We start from the raw sequence: 24,752 nt of genomic DNA, 5'->3' as shown, positions 1-24,752 counted from the left end.
TTTGGGGGTGTAAGGGGAAGAGGGGGGTGGGGCGTGGGGATGAGGAGAGGGGGATTGAGGGGTGATATGCCATTGCAGTGAGATCTGGTGTTGTCTGTAGCTATTGGTAGGCAGCTGATGCCACCATAAGCAGAGGCTTTGCTGTTGATGCTCTATATAAATTTTAGCCCTACTTGCTATGCTCTGAGCTCGCTCAGTCTTTACGCAGTTTAGATCAGTGGTTCCCAAGATAGCAATGTCATCTCATATACTCATAGTAGGGTACTACCAAGCGCCACTAGAATATATTCTCATTGTAACAATGTACTCTCCACTCACTGTTAACAACAACCCCCAAAAGGACTACACCAACCGCCTCAACAAAACCATCTCGGTCGTCAAGCCAGGCCCAAAACTGACCGCCACCACCTCTTTCCTCGCGCTCTGCCCCTCCCACCCCCTCAACCGATCCAACACCGCCAACACCGCCACACTCGAACTATTCCCTCTCGACTCATAAACCTCGCGACTCGCCCGGATCGCCTCATCCGACAACCCCAGCGCCAGCTGCGCGCCCCTTAGAACCGTCAACCCCCCGGGATGAACCGCCCACTCCAACTCCCCTGGAGCAACCGACGCCATCCCATTCGCCCGCATCAACTCCCCAAACAACCCCGGCAAGGACGCAACCGCCAGCGCCGGAACCTTGCGCGCCAGCGTCAGCCGAAATCCAAACTCCGTAGTCCGGTAGGACATAGCCTCATGCGTTTCCGGCGTAATCCTCGTTCGATAATCCACCACCGCAAGCCGTCTCGGAATTTCCTCCGTGAGCGCAAGCGCATTACACAGCACCAGCGCGGCAGCACCATCACTAAACAACGCCGGCCCAATACTAATATCCTCCCCATCCCCCAACCCCACCTTCTTCGCAGTGGCGTGCAGCTCCGCCGCAAGATGGATACTACACACCTCGCACGCAAGCACCAACACCCTCGCGGGCCTTTTTTTGCAGGGTAGCCGCCCGTGCAAGCGAGCTGCCCACTCGCAGGGCTGCAAGTCCCCCGGCGCAGCCGATCCCGCTGAGCAGCACGCGTTCCGCTTCTAAGGAAATCCCCACCGCCCGGAACACGGCCTGGTCGTAGCCCGGGGCTCCTGCATTGGTGACGGTCACGGCGACGGTGTGCGTGATGGCCGACGCCGGGAGGTGGCTGTCGGTTAGGGCGGCGCGGGCGGCGCGGACGGCGAGCGGGACGCCGTGGCGGTGGAATTCGGAGGAGACTTGTTGCGCGGTTGGCGGCGTGGACTGGTTCTCGGGCGCGTACCCGTCGGGGTTGGGGTTGGGGTTGAAGGCGATCAGTGGGCGGGAGCCGATCCCGCTGCGGGTGTTGATTTTGAGGAGCGTTTGAACCCTGCAGTAGTTGTGGTTTAGTCGGGCGATTTGGCACAGACGGGGAGTAAAGGTGGGGGGGTTACTTACCACGCTGCGTCTGCGGGATAATGGCGGAGGAGGTACTGGCGGAAATCGTCGGAAGTGACGATCTGCGACGGCCATTCGGTGCCAAGGCCCGTGATGGTCAGCTCGGGCTCCTCCCCCGCTTCCTCTGCCCCGCGTGGGGGTGGGCGGTGCTGCTAGACGAGAACGCGGTGCCCATGTTGTCACAGATGGGGTTGGGAGTTGGAGAAGAAGGGACAAAAAGGTTGAGGTTGGAGGTACAACGAGGCTGGATGCTTTGATGTATTCTTTCCTTGACTGCTCCTTTGCATTGGTTCCTTCCAGGAATTTGTCCGGATGCTTGCAATCAGGGACGGAATACGAGCGTGGCGGCCATGCAGCGAGCTTGGCGCCGTCGCTTGGACCCCTGGACCAGACTACCTTACTTGGCAGGGTGTGATTTCACGCATAGTTTGGGTGTTGCATGCAGGGCCAAGTACTGCAAGACTGTCGCTTACATCGTGGATTGGGTCGCTGACACATGGCTACGTCACAATGCCAACGAAAACGAATCGACTGCAGCCTCTAGGTGCCTCATTGTCCCGGGATCGTCTAATCTCTAGATGTCTGGCTCGGGCGGTTCTCCTGAAGTCGCCTCAGTTGGCGTAGCCGCAGACATTCAACGCTCACTTCCTGCCCGCCATTCCAAGATGTTCGTCCCACACGATTGAGTGAGGTTCTGGAGTAGCCTCTCTTGCGGCTCGAAAATTGCTATTTGTCTCCTTAGTACATGTGCCTCTTTAAGAAGCATGTGCACTGCTTGGTCCTTGAGGTAGATCTCGCAGAATGCCACCTGCTCGTCGAGTTTGCGGGGACAGCGTGATCGCTTGTCGTGAAGAAATCGCTGGGCCTAGGTATGTCGCCAGCGCTTTCTTTCTACTGCACACATTGAATTGCCCTTTGTCTTAGTCTTCCGATGTGTGCTGGATAGTGGTCAGGCGAGTTGATGGAAAGGAGGCGGGGGAAAGAGGAGGTTCTCTGGCCACCCACTGCAATTGATCAGAATCATCGGGTACAGTATCTATCCTCTGATGTCTGCGCACCTGTCCACTTTGTCTTGGCTTGAAAGATTCCGGAGACTGTCAAGTCACCGGATCTGAAAAGGTGGGCAGTGCACGATCTTTCGAATCAAGCTTTGGTCTGACGAGTACTCTAATTGCCACTTCAGGCTGCAAACGGAAGGGATACGGGGAGCGGGAGCGGGAGTGGGTCGGGAATGCGGGACAGCCATGGGATGGAAGGGAATTTAGGATAGTGATCCATTGTAAGAAAAAACCTAATCGCAGATAAACAAGATACCGCCGATCATGCAGGGTCTAGACGCCGGTCTTGATATCTCGTCTGACCTGAGAATGAATGCTGCAGTGCTTGGCGAATCGAAAATACCTTGGTCATTGACTATAAATGCGTTGCTCTGCACACTCACATCTGTTGTAACAAGACACTCAGCAATTCTGCACTGTCCCAGAAAATTCCCCTATCCAAAGCCATTATCTCAATCCATAATGAAAGCCTCACACTTCGTTGCATTGCTCCCCACCGCCGGACTGGTCGCAGGGATGCCGCATCAAGCCCGCGACCTCTGCGCCGGACTACCCACCACCGGAGTCCTCAGCGCCGCCACCAACCTGCTCTGTGAGAAGATCACCTTGACCAACTCAGGTTGCTCAGTGAGCGTGAAGTTCCCCTGGGATCTACCAAAGAGCTCATTTACCTTGGAGGATGATACCTCGAAGACTTTCCTTGCTCAGCGCGGCCAGACGCTGCAGTTGGACGCCCAGCCAAAAACCGACCACTCCGCCGCCACCTGGACAGGGACCAGCGGAGGAACCAACCCCACGACTTACAAAGTTCCCCTGGTGGGCGACCTCCCTGATATCAAGGTGTTGTGTCCTGAGACCTGCGTGGCGACGGACAAGATTTGCGATATCAATAATCCAGGGATGTGTTGCTCGCGAACTTGTGGCGTTAAGCCTCAGATTGGGACTGAGTATTACTGTTATTAGCTTGGGAAGGGGTTGCATTTCGGGGGGAGAGGGGTAAAAGAGTACTTACTCCTTAGAATAGGTAGCACCAGGAGAGGTTCCATGGTTGTATTCCGAGAATAGTAACTGTCAAATAATATTCATTGTCTTGTTGTCATCCCCATGCACAGTTGGTCCCATTTTTCCTGTAACCTACCATTTAGAAACTCGAAAAATGAATGCTGACGCCAAGCCCTAATGACGATTTCTGCTCATCTCGAGTATCATGTTATAGATAGGATGGTAGAGTGAATGAAAGTACACTTTCGTTTCTACCCCCATAAATTGCAGTTTTCGTAATCCTGTCATAGTCTCCCTGGTTGTGCTTCTGCCCTAGTGGTACTGCACCTCGTCAACGTAGTCAAAATGCTAGTCTTGATATAAGTGGTGTCGGAGTCGGTCTTTCGGGCTGATACAACTTAGGGCATAAGCGAAGCACATCGCCGGTGAATGGACGATAGAGCGCATACGAAGCATAGATAGTGATGTCCTATATTAGAGCTCAAAAGCATGTAACCCTTAGGATTGGGAGGGAAAGCATTCTCTTCTCTAGTAGAGCATCGTCACCGCCTTCCAGAGGCATGACTATATCTGGGAAATCCTCTCAAATCTCCTATGTGCAATTCTTTGCAAGCAGAGGACTTTCCGACATTTCCATACGATATCCCTCGCAAGCTCAGATTATAATTCTTGATTGAATACGGTGAAGCTAGACTTCGACAGCAGTTTCGTCCAACGAGCAAAAGCTGGGTAGAATAAGCAGAGATGCCAAGTCGCCCGGTATGAATATATAGCGGAACGGGCAACTTCACCACAGTGCCTTATGCACTATTTATGAGGCAGCAAGCTCCGCGAGTGGGAATAACAAACAGGCTTGTGCTACACCTCACTCTAGAAAAGACCTTCATTCGCTAATACCGACCAGGGTCATTCAACTCCGCTGTGCCTGGCACTGCTCGGGGTCGAAAGTGTAGACCGCCTCCCACACCATTTACCACTTCGGGATACTGCCGGCATAACCCTCCAGAACAGGCTAACCCTAGCCACCTACGGTAAGCGGGCGGTAAGCGACAACTAAACCGCCCATCTCGTATAGCATCTGAAACAGGTCTAGCGCCACTATATTCCCAGTGGGTTTCAATCAAAGCTTGTACGAGGTGGAAGCTTCGGCAAGAGGGCTTCGAACCAGGGGCATTAGCAAATCTCATTATAAGATAGACTAGCTGCCGTCATCCCAGCGGAGACACCCCGGCTGCCGGACATCCATCACAACCGATAATCAAGCCCCAGCCAGCTCCCAGCCGCCACTCCGCCGCCAATGGACGCGACAGAAGCCAAGCCGACGATCCAGCCCTTCACGGGGCGGATCGGAGGCAACCAGACGCTGGTGGTGGACCGGCACGACCCGGACAACGCGGCGTTGCTGAAGCGGGTGCCGGACGCGGCGCCGATGATGAGCATCAAGGAGGGGTTGCAACCGGGGGGGTTCGGGGAATTGGATCTGTGGAAGTTCGGCTTCATTGAATGTGTTGGTCTGCAGCCTGCCATATCCCCGCCCCCCTTTCTCATATCCACCCCCTCTAACCGTCTCCTGCAGGAACAATGCTCAACGTCTTCATAACAGCCTGGGCCTCCATCAAGCCCACCATCACCACCACCACTACCCCCACAACAGCGGCAGGCATCTACGCAACAACCACCTTCCTCGGCCCCACAATTGGCAGCCTGGTCAACTGGCTCACCCTCACCCTCTGCATCTTCACCTTCTCCAACGTCACCGGCAGCCACCTCAATCCGACCATCACGCTCGGCACTTTCTTCGCCCGCCTCATCACCCTCCCCCGCGCTGTCATCTACCTCGCCGCCCAAACGCTGGGCGGCACCCTCGCCGGCCTGATGCTGCGCGCCGGCTACGGATCCCCCAATTTTGCGGTGGGAGGGTGCACCATCGACACATCCCTCGTTCCCATGCGCGAGGCCTTCCTCCTCGAATTCGTGTTCTGTCTGCTCCTCGTGTTCTGGTCCTTCGGGGTGGGGCTGGATCCCCGCCAGGGGAGGTTGTTTGGGGCGGCGCTGTCGCCGTTCTTGGTGGGGATGGCGCTGGGGACGGTGAGTTGGGCGTCGGCGTTTACGAGGGTGGGGTTTGGGGGTGCTGGTGCGTTTTCTTGTCCCGGTTTTTGTTTTTCTGGAAGGTAGGGCTAATGTGTTATCGTTGGGGTAGGGTTGAATCCCGCGAGGTGTTTTGCCGTGTATGTCGCTACGGGGTTTCCGGGGTATCATTGGATTGGTTGGGTGAGTTGTGCTTTTAAGTGCGCAATCCGGGTGGCAGGGATTGTTGGATGTGACCGGGTTGCTAATGCTTTTTGTCTGTTGGGTATAGGTCGCTGCGCTGGCTGCTGCGGTGGGGCATGGGGTGGTGTATTTCTGTGTGCCGCCGTGGAGTGCCTCGGATGTACGCGTTTGAGGGTTCGTATCTCGGAAGATGATGTACTGTACAAAATGGCTTCGGTGGTTGGGTGGGAGCCACGCACGCTAACTAATCCTACGAGGGTTAGGGTTAATGCTTGCTTATGTCCACGGCCTCTTGCACGTTCATGGCCTGCTGTCCTGACAGGGTGCCTAATTGATACACGACCCCGATCTTAAACTATGTAACTATTTATAGAGCTCCCTAATGTCATACCCTTCAACGATAGATCAAACCGCATCCCTCGCATGGTAATTCATCATATTCAACAAACCGAACTCCTCCCCCCCTCTCCCCAAAAGATCCGCTCTCAGTTCCAATAACTCCGGATCTCCCTCAAATCCTCCACCAACGCCACCGGATTATCCAACCCGGGAAAATGGCCGCCGCGCTCATGATCTACAACCACGCAAGTTAGCACCCTTATCAAGCAGCCCAACACCCCTCACATCATTTTGTCAGAGGAAATAACGTACTCCGATACAGCACCAAATTCCCCGTCTGGGCAACCAATGCCGGCGGCCAGAAGCCCACATTGTACTTGAAGGCGCTGAACAGCAGGGGCGCGTCGGTGTGCGCCTTGCTATACACCGTGCTGAAGCCGTTGGGGTTCTGCGCGTAAATGACCACGGACGAGGCGAAGGTTTCGGTCAGACAGTAGAGCGAGACGTGCCGCAGGATCTCGTTGTGGGTGAGCACCGAGGGGCTGGTTCCGGCGTTGGGGTCGGACCCTTTTCGGTTGTCAGGTTGGCCTCTGGGGATATGGTAAGGGGGAGAGGCTGGCTTACAGTTCAGGAATTTCTCGCCAATCCAGGCGAGCTGGCCGACCGGGTTGTCTTGGAGGGCGAGGCCGATTGTGTTGGGCTGTAGGGTATGCAGCGTTAGTTCTTCCGCAGGTTTGTTTGGCCCGAGATTGCTGGGAGCAAACATACCTTGGTGGTCTGCTCGTTGAAGTAACCCTCCCCGGTGTTACTCCACTCCATCGTCTCGGCCTCCTCGAAGGCCTCCAGCGAGGACAGCGTGATGTTCTGCGCCGCCAGTGCCTCCGGGGTCAGCGGGAAGAACGGCAGGAAAGCCAGGTGACCTGCGCGGACGGTCGAGTTGTACTGGTCGTACAGGTTGTAGGCGATGCCGGCGCCCCAGTCCGTCCCAAAGACCGCGTAGGTCTCGTAGTGCAGGACTTGGGTGAGCAGGGTATTGAAGACCCGCGCTGTGTCGGCGATGGTCCAGTTCACGGGGGGTACCGAGGAGAAGGCGAACCCGGGCAGGGAGGGCACGATCACGTCGAAGGCGACTTTCTTGCCCGTGGCGGTCGTCGCCTGCGCGGTCAGTTCGTCGATGATGGGGGCGAACTCCAGGAAGGAGCCGGGCCAGCCGTGTAGCAGCAGCAGCGGGATGGCGTCGGAGCTATTGGACTTCTCGTGGACGAAGTGGATGGTCAGGTCTTCGATGGTGGTGGTGTACTGGTTGAATCTGCTGATGATTAACACCGAACATTGGAAGTCAGGTGAAGTCTCACTTGTTGATATTCTTCTGCTCGCTTTTCCAGTCAAAGTCCGTGAGCCATTCCTGCTGGAATGACTTCAGGTCGTGCAACGTGATTCCCTGCGCATTTCCGGTGTTGACGTACACCGGCTGCGCGGGCAGCTTCGTGCTGCGGATTCGCTCCAGCATGCGCGGCACCTTCGCCGACAGGTCGACGTGAAACGGATGCACCTGCGATGCATTTCGCGATCGCACGGTACTGCCCTGACTCGATCCCACAAGGGAGCTGAGGGCAAACACCTGGGCCCACGACACTCGCATTCTGAATTCTGCTTGCCCTCGTAATTGTGGTTTGAGGAATTATGGATGCACCGCAAGCCCGGGCGCATGCGCTCGTTATATACCCCTCTTCCCTCTCCAGCGAACCCGAGAAATTGGACGTAGATGCGAAGTCCACGATTGCTCAGCGCACATTACCAATCACAGTCGAAATCACATCGCGCCATTGAGACCGCTACAACTGAGGCGCAATACCTCGTATACGGGCCCCACTATTGATGAAGAACAATAAGCGCTAAGCTGTCCCGCTAGCTTATTTTCACTCATGGAGCCACCGTATTAGCTGGGTTTTCCCTCCGCTAGATGCTATAGAGTATAGCCCCTCAGCCGTGTGCCCTGCAGAAACATTTGGGCTGGTGAAGGGCTCACGGAATGGAGTGGGCTTATCTGGCTAATGTGGCCGGGCAAATGCAGGGCTCGCTCTCTTCCTCATAGGTCGCGTTCTGTGGAATGGGTTTTTATGTTGGATTGTAGTTCATTAGGTCTGGGAGTCAGGGGTCCCGTCACTGCCTGTATATGCATCTTTGACAAGTATCCGATGATTAGAGGTTGCTAGGGTATGGATTCTTTTGTAAGCAGGCAAGCAAGGCAGGGAAGCGGAGGCAAGGCGGCAAGACCCGTCCGCCCCGCCCGGACAGGACCGGACCGATTCCACCCAATCTCCTTACCACCTTACCACATAATCATTGATGCAGGGGCATATAGTGTAAGTCTTAGCAGATAAGGTGGCTCAGCAAAGATGATAGTGGGACAGAATGAGATTTCTGCGGTCAAGCGGTACAAAGCGAGAGAGAAAAAAGATCGCCCAGCTTAACAAGCTCTAAAAAGCCTCAGGTGCTTTCTACTCTTGTTCTGATCCTAGTACACCAGATTGTAAACGCATTGAATGAATCAGGTCTTGCGATGGTCGCTCATCATACCTTAAGGACAATGCGGCTTGCTACCTAAGGTTCGAGAAAGCGTGCAGATAGCTCAGATTGGGATGATAGAGATAGGCCATAAAGCTAAGGGAAGTGAATGAAGGATGGATTGTAGTTTACCAAACTCAGAGAACGTAAGGAGGCTCATTCTAGATTTTCGAGTAGGATGCGAGTATCGTGGAGTGTGGTAGGCAGGGTATTTTGAGTACTGGTAGTGGCTGAGCTGGTGCTTGCTGGCTGAGTACCACTATGGCAGAGAATCAAATGCACGTGTTTGCGAATATGGAAGAAATAATAAGAGGGCTAACTTCAAGCATATCAAATCGAAATAGACTGTTTTTCATATACCTAGGAGAGCCAGATCATTTATTGCCGAAAAGGTGTATAAAAGCCAGACAGGCTATTCAACATGAACATGTAGTAGAGGGTAGGTTTTGATTGGTTTTCGTACCCACATGCTCAATGGCTGAGCTACCCGACCGACTGGGCTTTATGATAGGGTCACTATACTGTCGTGAACGAGATGTGCGGACAAAAATGGAGGGAAGAATAAGCATGGATTATAGGGGGCTGTTTGCATTTGCGACCTGAGAAACGGAACACCTTTCTACATTACTTGTCATGAGTTTTACCAGAATTAATATTAGTATTGAGTCATAGGAATCCTTTTATTTTTGCCGGACCTCGACTTTAATTTATAAATTGATAAGCTTAGATCCTGTATCCGAATACCCATACTGGGTCTTAATATGAAGATATTTTTCTCCTCCACAATCTGACAGACAATCAGACAAATGATGTAGGTGTCTGAAAGAATGTTGGAACACAAGGCATCCCAATTGGCTGATGGTACGAATTGCCAGACACGGAAAGCGTGAGCACATCTTGGCAAGAATGCTCCGCTACAGCTCAGCCTTGCATGTCACCATGCATCCTAATGCAGTCAGCACACCACAATTCTGCAAAAGATGTCGCCTCGGGCGGTGCCTCGCAGGTACGGGGTCTTATAAATCCTGACCTCCTTGGCATTTTGCCAGCACCAGTAGCACAATCCTTCAGTTTGATCCACATCTACCCACAACAGTCATGTCAGGATTAGCCCTAGGCTCTCAAGGCACCCATATCTCTTTTGGCGCACTTATAGCTACTTTGTGGACCTTTACTGCTCTGTCTTGTTGCTCTATCATTTTCCGTTTCTACGTCCGAATCTTGACTTACCGAAGGCTTTTCCTTGACGATGCTCTTGTCGTGTTGGCCTGGGCGATGATGCTGGCAACGACGGTGATGTGGCAGGTCGAGGGGCCGGTCTTGTATCATTATTCACCCGTGTTCAGTGGCAAGACACTCCCGACCCTCGAGTTCCTGGATGCTTATGAGCAGCTGCAAGGATACATGGTCGCCTGGCTCGTCTTGTTCTACTCCGGACTGTGGTTGGTGAAGCTGTCTTTGTTGACCTTCTTCTACACGCTCGGAACCAAGATCCGGAGCCACCGTGTGTGGTGGTGGATCGTCTTGGGCATCACGATAGCGTCGTGGATTATCTGCATCGGGATTATCGATTACCGCTGCACCATCAACAGCACCGCCTACGTCATGGGTGAGTTCCGATCATCCCGGCCCCCGAATGCATCTGTTGACCTTCGCATCCTGCAGCACACTGTGGCTCCATCGAAGATGTGCATCATGACAATCAGATCATCTATGGCAGCTGCGCCGCCGATATCGTGACGGATACCCTCAGTCAGTTCCCATCACTTCCCTTGACTCTCTGGAATTGGGATTAATCTCGGGCGTAGTCCTTTCTGTTCCGATCTTCGTCCTCTGGAACTCACAGCTTCCCCTGCGCCAGAAGATGGTCTTGTTCGCCTTCTTTTTTGCGACGGTGGTCATTATGGCGGTCGCCATTGTGCGAGTGGCTGTGGGCATCGACTACGCGCAGACGATGGACATCTCGTGGGTCTACTTCTGGTCCTCCATCGAGATGGGAACGGGTACGTGATATTTCTGTGAGGCTCTGCTTATCCTGACTGACATCTGGCTTTCTTGGCGAATGACAGCGGTGATGGTCGCCTGCGCCGCATCTTTCCGGCAGCTCTACGTCACCTCGCGCAACCGACATTTGTTTGGTAAAGGGCCCAAGGTAAAACAGGCACCAGCTGGGCAGGTCGATTCGGGCCATCGCCGACTCCTCCAGTTTCGGGACACGAAGTCGAGTGTGGCTCGCGACTCGGAGGAGCCCTCCATCAACTCGACGGAGCATATTGTGATAGGTAGGCTAGCGCACAGAAGTCTGGAGGATAGTATACCTGTCTAGGAACAATTCTCTTTCTTGATTTCTGTTTGAGTGTTTCTCCTTGACAGGCGGATCAAGCTGCTTGTCAGATTGTCAACCCCCCCACCCCAAAATCTCGGAAAAACCAGAAACCAGCTTCGGGCCCTGCAGCAATCGGCCCCCATGTGTTAAATAGCGAATCGCAGAACAGCAAATTAAGTGGGGGCGGCGGCAGGGTGGGGGCTACCCCTCAGTTATCAGTTAAAGACCTTTAGCTTGGCTTAGTCCGTCAGCAAGCGCATAAGCACTAAAACTGGCCCCCCTCCAGATCAGCTTCATCTCCTTAAAGATTGGCGGAATGGCAAGACACTAACATCTGCCGTCACTCAGCCTGAACACACCATCGACCACATTTTTACATGAAAAGGTGTGCGTGTCTATTGTCAAAATCAAAAGCCCCCGTCGGGGCAATAATCTGCGAAATCCCGTGGAAATATGACAGTGACAGGTATTTATGGCAGACGATATGGATAATTAGCACTCACAGATCAACAAGCCTATCCAGACTGAAGCCGCGCGGCCGTGGATTAGGTCGTGAGCTTGGGGGACTCCCACGTTGCTTCCAGTAGTTATTATATCAGAAACCTCTCTCATACCGAGATAAATTGCTAGAGAATCTTGGACACTGGTAAACAAGCTATTATCGACAACTTTCAGCAATAGACAGTGGCAGAATCGACTAGCGCCCCCGCGGGGCTGGCTCGTGCTGGTCGGAGGATTTCGATATGCCGAGGAGATGCACAGAGTAGAAGGCCGGTTGTGGTCACACCATGGCAGATTTGCAGAAACAAATGCAGCGATGGTAGGCAAGGATAGGTTTGCAGGTTGAAGCTGACCCCACAATAGATAGGAAAAAGAAGGGAAGAAAGAATACCGACTGACTATGAGGTCAGGTAGAAGAGGGTCAAAGATTGCCTCCCAACTAACGAGAAAAGGTCCGTCGCCAGCAGAGGGAACCTTTGTCACTGAAAACTCCCATATTGGAGACTCTGTTCTTTCACCGGCTGAATTTGACGAGGTTACTTACCACCAGTGGTAATAAGCTAATGCAACACACAATGAGGTGGAGGGGTGGCTTAGAGGCAATGGGCCGTACTTGAAGCAAGGAGCCCCTTGTTCCAGATAAGCACAGCCCGGTCGATTGTCTACCTTCTTGCACCCCACGGAAATTATCGGACCGGGCTAGGCCTAGGAATGATGCGGTCGAAGTCCTCACTTGATATGTTCAAATGATTTGTTACTTTTATAGATCTTACTGTATTCTAATCACAGATTTCAAGTTCAATAGCTTCTTAGTAAATGATGCAGGATTCAATATATATTATCCATAAATTAGTGGGCCTAGTTTGTGAATCTTGTATTTGGACCTAGTCTGTAGATACAAGTTTTGATAATTTTGTACCCGACCTGTGGCTAGGCTTGACCAATCCTCAAGAACCATCCTTAACTTTCTGCGTTCGTATTAGGATTGACATCTTCTCAAATCGTATAAACATCGGACCGCCGGACCTACACTCTAATATCCTGAAAGCCTTTTTAAAATGCAAACAATCATAAATCCATGACAGAACGGATTCGGAGAGAGGATTCAAGTTGCATGTGAAAATAGTGCACATACTTCATATATGATATGTAAATAATAAAATCTGTTTTACAGCAGATATCGAAGATAAAGCCAAGATTATGAGAAGCGTTTTTCAATATCTGGAATAAAGATATATACATGTTTCTATGCTGTACCCATATTATCTACTCAGTCCGCGATAGCCCTTCTCTCAATCATACGTCCGAAACCGATGCGGCAACTCTCCGCTCCCGCCCGCCATAGTCACCTCCCAATACTCGCCCATCAGCTCGCGCTTGAACAGTTTCTTCCCGGGCGGCTTGGCCACCAGCATATCCAAAGTCTCGACCACCTGCGCGACCCAATCGATCCTCTTCCCCACCTCCTGCGCCAGCATGTTGCATCGCACCATGACCTGCCAGCATCGCGTGAGGTACTCGCGCAACTCCGTGCAGTTAGCCCGGTGCAGCGGATCGTGCGGGACCGGCAGCCGTCGCGCATGCTGACCATCGTACTCCGCCAGCGCCATGATATACTCCACCAACTCCTGCGGGAGACCCCCGCGCACTCGCAGGTACGCCTCGACACGCGCCACATCCGTCAACTGCGGTCGATAGACCGCCGTCTCCCCGCAGTTCAGGAACACATCGAACGGCACCTGGCCGTAGGGGAATGTCCTGTTTGTCAACACCAGAGTAGGACTGGAAGTCTCGCCGGAGCTGCCAGCATCATTCAACCATCCCAGCCTCGCGCCCCGGACGTCGTTGGTGGCCTCCACCAGCGGTAGGAACCCAGGCTCCCGGCGGTAGCCGGTGACCCGGGTCTTCCAGTGGAAGTGGCCGTCGAGGCCGAAAAACCGGCGGTGGAGGTACTGGGCGACCTCGTTGGAGGAGCCCTCGAAGGTCCAGCGCCGCAGCGTGCGCTGGTAGATCCGGGTGTTGCGGTACCCGTCGGACTTCTTTTTATTGGCGGCCTGGCGCGAGGCCGGGTCCCAGAGTTCGGGGATGCTGTAGAGAATGTTCAGGGTCAGGTACATCTGCAGCGCGCCGGCGAGGAGCTTGTCCCAGCCGCGGTCGGGGGTCTGACGATCGCATTAGGACTGGCGTGTTTTCCTTGTTTGTATGCATTCTCGGTGTTGTGGGCTGTACATACCATGCAATAACATTCGTACATCTCCATCCACTCCGCCAGATCATTGCCCGGGGTGGCGGCCAGCCGTAGCACAGGGTCCATCTCCCCCAGGAGCAGGAGACTGCTCACCACCTGCATGTTGTAGAAGGCTTCTGCATTGACGTCCATGAATTTGTAGCAGTCGTTGCGTCGGTAGCGGCGCAGAAAGGCCGATCCGAGCCGCTCGCTGTAGGGTAACGGGCATCCGCAATGTTCCATGGACCTCTCGGCACTACTGCTGTCAATACTGCTGCTGCTGCTGTTGCTGCTGGTACTGCTGATAGCACTCCGGCGGCGCAAGCTGCTGCCACTGGCGTAGTCGCGGTGCGGGCACAACTTAGGGCTTTCCTCCTTGACAGCCGTCCTGTAAGGCCACTTGTGGTCCTGGTAGGCTGTGCACCACTTGTACGCTAATGACCGGAGATTCTCCGCCTGACAATCATCCAGAACCAAATCATCTGGGTGGATAGGCTCATATTGCGCCCGGTACTTCCGCCGCTCCGTGTGGGTGTGCTCTTCGACGGCGCGGGTGAAGGACTCGGCAAAGTAGCCGATTTCCTTGCCCTGGGCGGGCCGGAACCGGAAGTACAGATCTGAGACGAGGTGGGTTGTGTCCGGGGAGGCTGGGGCCGATCGGTGGTGGAGATTCTGAGCGAGGATGTTCCAGCTGATGCTGTGGGCTTGGTGAGCCATCTTGCGGTGGGAGGGTTGGTGGGGTAGGGGAAAGATGCAAGCTTTCAGGGATGGAAGATTTGCCACGCTAATTTCGCGGGTGGGCCCACTTGTGACTCACGGTGCACATCTATATCAGATTGATCTACATCTACATAGTTTATCCGAGGTAATCTTGGCACCAGGCCCGCATTCCGTAAGGCTATGTGACGTTCTCCTCAAAATTAACTTTCACTGTTTATATCATCCCCACCTATGGAATATCGTTTACTGGAATCTTCCAAGGTTTTAACAATGGCTTTCACACCAATCCCGACCGGCGTCGTGCCGGGAATTGCCGCTGCGGCGTGGCGCAGTTCCACGTCACCCTGTCTCCGCCGCTGTCCGAATACCCCGACCGCCAGCTGCAACTGCTCCATTTGCTGAAAAGACGGTTATTTGCTTGTGTACCCATGCCAGAGAGAGTTCGTCGTCAACCAGGGCGTGGACGTGCTAAAAGAATATCGTTTCGGAGACCCCAAAGCGACGCAGCGAATGAAGCAGCAGTTGCTTTATTTGGCCACTTCCAATGGAGGGTCAACCGGTCACGGCCGTCAACGTGAGCAGACGAGGCTGCATGAGGTGGAGAAGAAGAGACCTCATGTCATATGGAGGCTATACTCTCGTGGGCGCGGATGAACTAAGATTGCTTTCCAGGTGCGGCTCGTGAAGGACTTCGACCCAAAATCCTTCAAGAATCGACAAGGTCGAAGGGAAGTCGTTTTCGCAGCAGTAAGACGCTTAGCTATATTGATTGTTCGGTTCGTGGATAGACACACGCAGGCTTGTTTGCTTGTTACACTCTATCGATGCCCCTTTGTCGTAATCTCTTGGGGCCTCTTTACATCGAATAAAAACTCCTCGTCACCTTGCGATCGCCTTTGGGCGAATTGCCCCAAGCGCAAAAGCCATCAGGAAAGGTCATTTGTATCACCACCGGTAGAATTCGGGCACTCAATGACAAACCATCCTCACAGAGTATAGTGATGAGAGTTTGCGAAATTGATAGACAAACCGCTTTAGCGTTTTTTCAAGTGGGTGTTGTTGGTTGTTGTTTCTTTTCCTCTGATCTTAGCATCGTCTGGGCCTGAATGCCCGAGGGATAATTTCGAGCCTTAGAGGTCTGTTTATCAAGGAGAATACCCAACTTTGCAGGTCAATTTTCTCTCCAGATTGGAAAGAAACAAAATGGCAGTTTTGGGTATAAGGATATTACCTCAAATATCACTACTCTCCCAGATATGACTCATATTCCTGGAGATCATCATTCTGAGCTCTAGAGAATATTTAGAATCCATAATCCACGAATTTTGCATTGGATAGTCTGGACACAGGCTTTCTCCACCGACAGATGATTCATGTTGACGAAAGTTCAGGAGGCGGGCAATCTATCCATGAGATTTCCCTTTCTCTTGTTTCAATGGTAGGCGTTGCAGATGTCCTAGCAAAAAGGATGTTGTAAAATACCAGGAATAGGATTTCATTCATAAAAGTGAACAACTACGTCACTACAATGGCTCCTTGGATACGGTTAATGAGTAATATTGGTATTGTTTTTCTGCTTTTGGTCATGAATCAAAAGCCTCTGGCACCAAGAAATGGCACAGCCTCCACCGCGCACTAGCCAGTTCGATCGAGACTGGTCGTACTATGTTTTGATATCACCCGTTGGAGCTGGTGTCGGTCTAATGGAACTTGGATCGATAAGATAACATTGGCGGTTAAGGCGTGATGGCGCAGGCGCCTTGCTTTTCAAGCGTCACCCAATACCATGTAAAGAATCCACAGCCCCGCTCAGCAGTTGGCTGGTGTGAAAATCAAAACTGAGCCACATGATTGTGACAGCAGTGTGGCGGTGCAAGTACTCGCTCGTGCTATCCCTATTTGTCTTTCCCTAAGGGTCGGCTATGGTTATCGGTTAGCTCTTGGATATTTGGTTGGGTCTGCGATTCCAGAATGGAGTGCTCGAATTGAGAACAAATGTGTAACGCTAAAATCTGAGAGCACTAAAGCCTGCCTGTTCATTACTTTTGTAAAGGCGGATACATTGGTTTAGTGACCTTTGATCTGGCGACGCATGCGCTTCTCTTTTCTGATCGCAACAAAGTGTCGTACGTTTGCTCAGCTCGCACCCCTGTCACCCTTCTGCCTAACGGTCAGCCTCGTTCCGTTCAATCTGAAGCCAGAACAATGGGCATTATATTGCCATAGCCCGGAGGGTTAGCATGGCATAAATAGTGCAACAGCCTCCCCGAGTTTGGGGTATCCTGCTAGTACACAAAGAAAGTTTCCCGCGGTTCTTGGCCAGTTGTATACTCGATTCATTCTCAGAAAAAGAGTCCAAGATCTGGACAGCTTCCTTTGTGATTCGTTTACTGTCTGCCATACTCGCATCAGCAATTGCAAGGCCGTTCTCAAGCCATTCTATTCGAAAGCTTTGCTGACGCACGTGCACACACACACATACTTAGATTCATTGATTTTTGCAAGATGCCTTCCAAGCCCACCAAGAAGCGGCAGCCTCCCAAGCCATGGTCTATGTTTCCGGCCTTACACGAGCAGGTGCAATCGCTCCTAGAGAATGACGGCCTCAGCTTCATCACCTTTCATCCGCATGATAACGAGACCGGTCAGATTGACTACAAAGACACGAACGTCATGGGACGTTTCGTCTGCCGCAACCCCACCTGCAAGGCCAGCGGGTGGTCAAGCAAGGCCGTCGCCATCACGATCCGCAAGTTCCCCGACAACAAGTACAACGCGCGTATTTATCACCAGCGTTGCAAGCGCTGCAATGCCCTTAGCCGGCCGAAACTGGATGATTCCTATGCCGAGCGTGTCGCGTATCGTCTCAAAAAGTGGCATGGCGTTCCGATGACTCCGCCCGACTATGATGACACCTCGAAAGGCCCTCACAATAAAGCTCTATGCGAGGGCTGTAAGGCGGGCCACTGCATTGTAGGCAAGCGCTTGGGGGGTGGCGATGTGGAGGAGTTGACTGCACTCTTTGCTACCTTGTGATTAATCGATTTCGGACGTCACGGAAAGTTGGAAGTGGGAGAAAGTCCTGATGATAGACATGGTTTTTCGGTCGTCGCCCAATCTGTAATCACTGTCTGAGTGACTTTTGCTGATGGGGGGGCTAGCTCGATCCCCTGTGTGAAGCCCGAATAGCCGGTGCTTTTAAGTGTTAATACCCCGAGGCGAAGCAGAAGATATCCAATACAGAGAACAGGATTCAATAGTAGCAGCAGGCATTTGTCGTAGTATAGAGGGCTGTGTGGCTAGAGTAGCTTGTCTTTGTGACGATGGGCGTCGAACATTTCGGTATCCAAGCCCTCCGTTGGGTGGAGTAAGTCTGGCTGAATCATGCAGGCTAGGTTTCGGACCTCACTGTACATGGATGCACCGGCAATTCATAAGCCATGTCGAGGTAGTTCTACCAGGAATGAATCTACCTTATTCTGCTATCATCAGTCTAACCGCGAGGTCTGAGGTCTTAGTTCAAGTGTCCCGCCGATACGACTGACGTGAACCTGAAATCCTTCAAACACAAGAGCAAAAGTGAAAATTTCATACAAAAGGATGGAAAAGAGGTATCATTGCACTATGATAGGAGACCTTACTCAAGAAAGGAATGCAAAGCAAGGGCAAAACTAGGAAATTGCGAATGACAGAAATGTGCGGCCGTGGACGCGCTTGGGCAGCCTACAAGGACTCACCCTATAAAACCCCACGCCATGCCACCCACGCCAGGACGAGAAAGCAGGAGATGGCACCCATAATCATTAGACCCAACCCAGAGTGTTTCGGGGCCGAGCTACAGTGGAACAGGCCTCGGAGCCAGCCCACGTAACGCCAGTACTCTACATCGCCTCTATCAAGCCCTGCCGCCCCGGGTTCGACCATCGAGACGGTAAAGATTTGATCGATCGCCCGCTCCACCAGCAGCCCGACCATGCGCTTGTTCTCGCCATCGTCCTGGATCGTCTTCGCCCGGAGCGCCTGCTCCTCCCGATCCAGCCGATCCCGCTCCGCCTGGATGCCGTCCAACTGGCAGGCGAGAGTCGCTTCCAGCAGACTCAGATTCGATTCTAGGATCTGGATCTTCTCCTGCAAGTCACGATGCAGGTCATCCAGCTGCGCGCCGCGCAACGTATCGCCCAGCGTCGCCGCCAGTTTTCCGGCGACGGCCACAAGATCACAGACCCCCTGCGCAGTCGTGGGGAGGCGATGCACCGCAGTATGCCGGATCTTCACCACGGCCGCGAGGATTGTCTCCAGAGGGAGGTCCGTCGGACGGAGCGTGCCCTCGGGTAGCTGCGACGACCATCGGCCGAGAAGACGCGTCCATTTGCTGAGCTCGACCGCCGCTGCACAGTCCCAGCCTCGGCTGATGAGTTCGTCCGGTAGCCATTGCTGGCAGAACTCGAAGATGCCATCCTCCAGAACCTGTTGGACAGTGGTGAGGACTTGATGCTGCGCGTGGTAGGGCAGATACAGGGGAAACAAAGAGGTGGGCGGTTGATCGGAAGATGGGGTATGATCTGGAGGCAGTCAATCCCGAGTCAGTGGACGAAGGCTGTGACAAGTGGCTAAGGCAATATGACGGAAAGGGATCGTATCCCATGGGGCAATACCTGAATCCCTCCCTAATGTCTGCTGTGCGACCGCCGCTTTCTCAGTCACCATCGCTGTCGGGGCCAGAGGAGGCTCCGGGGCGACGACCTCTTCTTCTGCGTGCTTCTGTTCAGCCTCGTATGTCTTCGCAACCTCTTGAAGAGCCCGTTCATTGGAGCGCGATGCTTGCTGTTCCAGGGCTGCATGCTGGGTTTTCTGCACCACGCATGGCTCTAAGAGTCCAGGGAACTGCCTTTGGGCTTTACTCTCAGACTGGAAAAGGCCATTCTCCAAGAAGCTCCGCACCACGGGCAGAGTGCGTTCGAGGGTGTAGTTCGGTATCAGCTTCTGTAGCGAGCTTTTATGGCTCTGCAGCTGAGCCTGCACGAGCTTCTTCTTTCGTAGATTCGCGTTCGAGCCACTGAAGATCGCCTTGCATGCGAGAAAAATCTTCCGTTGTTCCGAAACTGGGACTGTGTCCATGACTGAATGGTTAGGTTTCCTTCAGGTCCTTTCTGCCTTGTTGCTGAGGTACAAGAGCAAGAAGCGATCGTGGGTGTAACTGTGTATGACTTCAGGATCACTGGAAGAAAATAGAGAAGATCGGTTGTGTCGATGAATGCTGTCGTGGTCGTTCACTCAGGTTCATATAAGGTCGACCTTTGGACGAGCTTAAGCACCATTACCAGTTACGAAGGGCGACCGAGAAATTATTCTCAAATCGCATCTAGATGATTCGATCTTTCCTATCTGGATCGCTCGCCTCGAGCGTTAACCCCTGGCAGTGAATCTCTCCAAGGCTGCGTCGGGATAGTCAGACTATGGGATGTCACTATCCATGGTTATTCGCGAACCACAACTTACCCGCCTTCTCATTAAGCAGCGGACCATTTCCGAGTGTCTTTTGGGCGAGGCGCTGTCCTCGATTGGATGAGAATTGCTGTGCTTTTTGACTTAGCGCCGGCGGCAAATCGGCTAGCGGGGAAACGTACACAGCCACAGAGCCGACCTCCCCATTGACGCTTGAGATGCACCCTCAGAAATTGATAAGTCTAACACTAAGTCTAACAGCTGTATCATGGCGTCATAATTGCCGGGGCTCACAGCCCAGCATGCATCGTGATGCGTATGTTCGAGCAATACTGCGATGGATGGAGTGAAAGGCTTGGGAGACGGAGACTAGGCGCTGCTGCTTGATATACATGGGGTAGTATCGTGTGAAATAATGTCTTGGCTTTTCGTTGTGTTCGGAGATGTATTTGGTGCTTTCTTTTCTTCGTGAAATGTTCTTTCCTTGTTTTGACGTGTTTGCGCGCATCCAAATCCATGGGTTTAGTCCTTTTCTTCGATGGATGTATTTGCGCGTTCATTCAACCTGTTTGACCACCCTGTTCGTGCCGCGCAGTCGTGTCAGTCACTACATACGCCACCATGCGCCACCATGCGCCACAGAAGAGACAACGGCCGAGTGCTGGCGCAGTCAGTTTGCATAACTAGCCGGCGTGCTCACCCAGTGACTTCAAGGCAGTGCACATTTGGGACCTAAGCAAGCATCACAGCCTTACTCGTGGTGATGCAGTGCAAGCTGTCTGTGGCATGCAGACAACATCTTCGTAGGAAGGTGACCTAATCACTGCTATGTGTTGTTTGCAAGCTCGACAAGCAGAAGGGCATCTTAGGACCCCAAGCCGTAGCCTAGCGAAGAAACCCGGTTGGTGGACATATATCCAGTGAAATCGGTTCGGAAGAGCTTTCAGCCTGGAGGCTCAGCCCGTCGTTCTGGTCCCCTAGAATGTTATGGGCCCTGCCACGGGGTAGCAACTGACTACGCTGTAGTTTACAGCCTAGCGACCGATCACATGCTATCAATACAGATGAGCTCTTCCTACCTGAATACATTAGAACCAAGGCTCTCACGAGGGCCAGCAACGCTAGATCCTGCGCGGGCATGCCGCAGTGATGGGTGTCTCGCACACCTTGAGCATCTAAAGCGGGTGGGGGGACATGACGAGGGCATTAGCGACTGCGGAAAACACCACGGCGTGAATGCCACCCATGCCTGCGTTCTGACGACGATCAAATATGGTGAAGGCGGGCCCGTGGCAGGGGAGGTGTTCCCGGGCCAGATTAATCCTCCGACATGGGATGCGGAAAGAAAGCGCCACGATAGCTTGACAGGTGGCGTGGCGATCGGGTAAGTCCTAGGGCAAACCACTCGTGCCGGCCGGGAGAATCGTGATAGAAACTTTGACCATCTACTCTTACATGAGATAAAGAAAGGGGATCATACAATGAGATGGTCAGGGAATTTGGGCATTAATATGTGATGTAAATAAGTCAAGAGAGCAAGAGCTAGTCACGTATTTGCTGCAGTTCGTGTTAAGCAATTACACTCTGTATTGTCTGGCCGGTCCTGTCTAGTGTCACAGTGCAATTGACCGGTCCCTTTCAGTCCCGTCCCTCCGTCTTGTCTGTGATGTGCTGGGTGCAGCTGTGCACTGCTTTGTACAATTCAGAATAGCCCATGTATTTTGATAGTCTGGGAGCCAAGCCAGCCTACCGCTGCTGCGTGACGCCCATCACATTCGGGCCCTGTCACTTGCAAAATCAGGGTCAGGGTCTTTAGGTCGCCTGGAGTAATAACCGAGAACGCCCGCCACCTCAAGAAATCCATAAATCACACATTCTAACCGCGATTACTTGTCCGAGTTGGAGGATTTAGGCTCCGGAGCCAGTGCAATGAAACCATGCTGCTGCTTATCGAATGTCTGCTCATCGTGACTTTTGACGCAGTCTATCGGCTGGATTGCATCGGAATACGTGTCGATGGTAGCGGTGCACCGCAGTCTTCGAACATCTTGTCCTAGAATCTCAATCGCCTGGCCGTGGAAGGGCACATGGCTACCCTTCCAGTGCCTCTATTTCTGCCTCATACAGCTTCAAACTCTGCATCCGCGCGACGCTCTGCTTCGCCGTATACAAGAAAGGCTTCTCCTCGCTGGCCACAATCACCCGCCCCATTTCCAACCGTACACACTCATGAACTCGCGCGTTCACCTTCTCCACATAGGGCCGCAGACTCTCCACCTCAAACCCCGATGCCGCTGTCCCCTCCACCAGCTGCACCAAGAGCACCGGCTTCGCCCGGCCATGCCCCCCAATCAACGCCGTCTTGACAGCAGGATGGGCCGTGATCTCGGGCTCCAGCAACGAGGCATGCAGTCCATCACTGTGCGAGAGGGGCACGTAGTCATCCGTGCGGCCGACGATCTGCCACAAGTCCCTGTGGACGGGGTGGGGGCGCCAGAGGTCGTGGGTCTCGAACCTCGTAAGGTGTGGGTAGGTCTGGAAGATGACGGGTTCGTCGTCTGTGTCTATATCTCCATCCTTAGAGATTGTTGCGGGATCATCGCGGACGAATACCAGCTCGTGCAGCCCGTCGGCGGTGCGGGGCTCGAAGGTGGCGCCCTTCTGCTGCGCGAACGATAGCCACAGGTAGGCGTCGGCGTCGCGGTGCTCGTGGTGCGTCGCGAAGTATCCCCCAGCTTCGGTGGTGCCCACTCCGTTGATCACTACGGGGATGTAGGGTGTCAGCATCGCGGCGGATTTGGCGGCCAGCGGGGCGCCGGTGTACACCAGGAAGCTGAGACTGCGGAGGGCGGCCAGCCCGGCTTCTGACAGGCAGAGGGCGTCGATCAGAGCCGGTGGGAGGAGGGTGCCGTCTATGTGTGTGTTTTGGAAGACGGAGATGACTGTGGCCGGGGTGAGGGCTGTGGAGGGGCCGAGGACGGCGGTCATGTTTACGTAGCTTGTTGTGGCGAGGATGAGCATCATTCCTGTCAGCTTCGGGGTTGTTGGTATGTTTTATTTGGTGGCACTATTGTAGGGGTGGATAGGGGGCCATACGTGGAGTGACGGGATAGGGGTAAAGAGTCGGTGGTTGGCGGCGCGGTGGACTATGCTGTCCTTGATGTTCGGGGCGGCTGCCATCATGTCGATTGAGGCCATCATCCGGTGCGTCCAGGTCACCGGCTTGGGATTTCCGGTCGTCCCCGAGGTGTGGAACACCAGCCACGGATCGTTTTTGCCCTCGTCCCATGTTTTGCTGTACGTGACGGGCTCTGCTTCGGTCTCTTTGAGGAACGCCTCAACATTTGGGATGTCGATTGTCTGAATACGCGGTGCATCGTGCAGAATAGCATCTACCTGAGCTTTCATGGCCAAGGGCCGCAGGTACACGGTGCACTTTTGCAACTCCAAAATGCGGCGTTGTGCCTCTGCCGTCACCAGCGGGGAGGGTAGGATGAGCTAGTATGTGATTAGCGGTGCGACTCATTACTGCTTGATGCAAGACTTGACACGCACCACTTTTTGCAGCTTCGCGGCGGCGACTGCCAGGATTGGGTAGCGGAGGTCTTTCGGCCCAGCGTAGGCGAACTTCTGGAATGGCTCCGACGTCTCGGGGAGGCTCTTTCGAAGCCAGTGCGCGGCGTGGTTGGCTGCGTTGTTGAAGGTGCGAATGGAAATGTCTATGAAGCCCTGGGATATATTCTCCTCGTCGATGGGCAGGGAGACCCAGGGGGCATCATCGTTCTTTTCCGCTCGCGCCTCAATCACGGAAGCGATGATGCGCTTTCCATGCTGCACGCCAGGGAGGGGGAAGATACTTTGCGTGATAGTCAAAATTATATGATGAAGAGGAAGAGGAGGAAGAAAATAGCCAGTGAACCGAGTGGTGAAAATGATTATGGAGGCAGTTATATCCGATCGAACCATGATGGTCTTTAAATAATGGCGACCGGCGGCGCCGGTCACTGGATCGCTAATAGGCACGCGCGTGCCTGTCGAGGTGGAGAATGGGAGTTGAATCGACAATCTGCTAGAACCGATTTTATTAGTGAATTCGTCTACCAGATGGAGGAGAGCGTGACATGGTGGGGATGTAACAGGAGAAGTCAAGCACTTGATGCGTTATCCCGTGCAGCTAATGAATTAGGGCTGACTTCTCCAAGGATCGGCCGGTCGCGTTGGCGAATGAGAGCCCAACAGGGCCTGCAAAGATGCAAAGAGTGACCAGATACGCCATGTTCTGTTGGTCTCCTGGAGGCTATAGTCTGGTCAACGGCATAAGCAGCTGTAAGCGCTAGTCAAAATGTAGGTAAACTGTTCGAGGTTCCTAGCGCAGAGTTTAGGCTCAGCGTTGATCAACCCCCACTGGGCTGGCTGGTAAGAAAGTCTAGTAAGAGCCTTCATGTTTGCGCAGCGGCGTATCCTGAAAGCTTCTGTAATACAGCTTTGTTCACGAGAGCTCATTTGTTGCGAGTACAATTGGACAAGTTCTGCTCCTTATATGCCGGCATCTTGGAACAGATCTCCCCTTTGACTACCCGACCGGGCAGAATAGTCCTAACGCGTCACACGAACGTTAGTGCTTATATCCAAGCCACAAAATATACTTCGCTATGAGCTACCGGTTGACTTTGACATTCGAACAAAGCAAATAGCGCTTGCACCAACTCAGTCATCACAATCTCATGCATTAGGACGGAAACCCGTCACGTCGCAATACCTTCCAACATTGACGGCAATCCAAGATTTGACACGGTCTGGAACCTAAACTTATGTGGAGACCGAGGTTCAGCCAAAAGT

The 24,752-nt window shown here is 53.3% G+C and overlaps 9 protein-coding genes across 9 annotated transcripts; 4 read left to right on the top strand and 5 right to left on the bottom strand.

Moving 5' to 3' along the window:
- Window positions 1-272: 272 nt before the first annotated feature.
- ASPACDRAFT_1891372 (uncharacterized protein) lies at window positions 273-1,881 on the bottom strand (the record flags this gene model as incomplete). The annotated part of the gene is made up of 4 exons (XM_020198619.1): window positions 273-900; window positions 956-1,388; window positions 1,457-1,605; window positions 1,858-1,881. The coding sequence occupies 4 exons, from the start codon at window positions 1,879-1,881 to the stop codon at window positions 343-345; spliced, it is 1,164 nt and encodes a 387-aa protein (XP_020052298.1). The 3' UTR covers window positions 273-342.
- A 1,095-nt stretch (window positions 1,882-2,976) lies between these two features.
- Window positions 2,977-3,477, top strand: ASPACDRAFT_47314 (uncharacterized protein; the record flags this gene model as incomplete). The annotated part of the gene is made up of 1 exon (XM_020201933.1): window positions 2,977-3,477. One exon carries the CDS (start codon window positions 2,977-2,979, stop codon window positions 3,475-3,477), a length of 501 nt encoding a protein of 166 aa, XP_020052297.1.
- Window positions 3,478-4,813: 1,336 nt separating this feature from the next.
- Window positions 4,814-5,959, top strand: ASPACDRAFT_63958 (uncharacterized protein; the record flags this gene model as incomplete). Its single annotated transcript, XM_020203950.1, has 4 exons — window positions 4,814-5,027; window positions 5,093-5,650; window positions 5,717-5,787; window positions 5,876-5,959. 4 exons carry the CDS (start codon window positions 4,814-4,816, stop codon window positions 5,957-5,959), a joined length of 927 nt encoding a protein of 308 aa, XP_020052296.1.
- Window positions 5,960-6,272: 313 nt separating this feature from the next.
- ASPACDRAFT_63957 (epoxide hydrolase family protein) lies at window positions 6,273-7,768 on the bottom strand (the record flags this gene model as incomplete). Its single annotated transcript, XM_020203949.1, has 5 exons — window positions 6,273-6,361; window positions 6,439-6,693; window positions 6,751-6,826; window positions 6,895-7,435; window positions 7,482-7,768. 5 exons carry the CDS (start codon window positions 7,766-7,768, stop codon window positions 6,273-6,275), a joined length of 1,248 nt encoding a protein of 415 aa, XP_020052295.1.
- A 2,004-nt stretch (window positions 7,769-9,772) lies between these two features.
- ASPACDRAFT_1859737 (uncharacterized protein) lies at window positions 9,773-11,020 on the top strand (the record flags this gene model as incomplete). The annotated part of the gene is made up of 4 exons (XM_020197690.1): window positions 9,773-10,303; window positions 10,360-10,446; window positions 10,503-10,697; window positions 10,764-11,020. The coding sequence occupies exons 1-4, from the start codon at window positions 9,793-9,795 to the stop codon at window positions 11,018-11,020; spliced, it is 1,050 nt and encodes a 349-aa protein (XP_020052294.1). The 5' UTR covers window positions 9,773-9,792.
- Window positions 11,021-12,727: 1,707 nt separating this feature from the next.
- Window positions 12,728-14,474, bottom strand: ASPACDRAFT_1891370 (uncharacterized protein). Its single transcript, XM_020198618.1, has 2 exons — window positions 13,755-14,474; window positions 12,728-13,683 (listed from the first exon to the last, which is right to left on the bottom strand). The coding sequence occupies exons 1-2, from the start codon at window positions 14,463-14,465 to the stop codon at window positions 12,814-12,816; spliced, it is 1,581 nt and encodes a 526-aa protein (XP_020052293.1). The 5' UTR covers window positions 14,466-14,474; the 3' UTR covers window positions 12,728-12,813.
- A 2,276-nt stretch (window positions 14,475-16,750) lies between these two features.
- On the top strand, window positions 16,751-17,716 carry ASPACDRAFT_1891369 (3CxxC-type zinc finger protein). Its single transcript, XM_020198617.1, has one exon. The coding sequence runs from the start codon at window positions 16,974-16,976 to the stop codon at window positions 17,502-17,504; it is 531 nt and encodes a 176-aa protein (XP_020052292.1). The 5' UTR covers window positions 16,751-16,973; the 3' UTR covers window positions 17,505-17,716.
- A 490-nt stretch (window positions 17,717-18,206) lies between these two features.
- Window positions 18,207-19,586, bottom strand: ASPACDRAFT_47308 (uncharacterized protein; the record flags this gene model as incomplete). Its single annotated transcript, XM_020201932.1, has 2 exons — window positions 18,207-19,030; window positions 19,124-19,586. The coding sequence occupies 2 exons, from the start codon at window positions 19,584-19,586 to the stop codon at window positions 18,207-18,209; spliced, it is 1,287 nt and encodes a 428-aa protein (XP_020052291.1).
- Window positions 19,587-22,004: 2,418 nt separating this feature from the next.
- On the bottom strand, window positions 22,005-23,879 carry ASPACDRAFT_54827 (uncharacterized protein; the record flags this gene model as incomplete). The annotated part of the gene is made up of 4 exons (XM_020202924.1): window positions 22,005-22,946; window positions 23,010-23,411; window positions 23,469-23,769; window positions 23,833-23,879. 4 exons carry the CDS (start codon window positions 23,877-23,879, stop codon window positions 22,005-22,007), a joined length of 1,692 nt encoding a protein of 563 aa, XP_020052290.1.
- Between the last annotated feature and the right edge of the window lie 873 nt (window positions 23,880-24,752).

This window comes from Aspergillus aculeatus (assembly GCF_001890905.1).
Source record: "Aspergillus aculeatus ATCC 16872 unplaced genomic scaffold ASPACscaffold_18, whole genome shotgun sequence".
NCBI lineage: Eukaryota > Fungi > Ascomycota > Eurotiomycetes > Eurotiales > Aspergillaceae > Aspergillus > Aspergillus aculeatus.
This window is presented reverse-complemented; position numbering and strand designations above follow the sequence as displayed.

Coding starts and splice junctions, on each gene's coding strand:
- ASPACDRAFT_1891370 (XM_020198618.1), bottom strand. CDS start 14,465: ATGGCTCACCAAGCCCACAGCATCAGCTGGAACATCCTCGCTCAGAAT. Junction 13,684..13,754: donor TGTACGAATGTTATTGCATG/GTATGTACAGCC, acceptor TGCGATCGTCAG/ACCCCCGACCGCGGCTGGGA.
- ASPACDRAFT_1891369 (XM_020198617.1), top strand. CDS start 16,974: ATGCCTTCCAAGCCCACCAAGAAGCGGCAGCCTCCCAAGCCATGGTCT.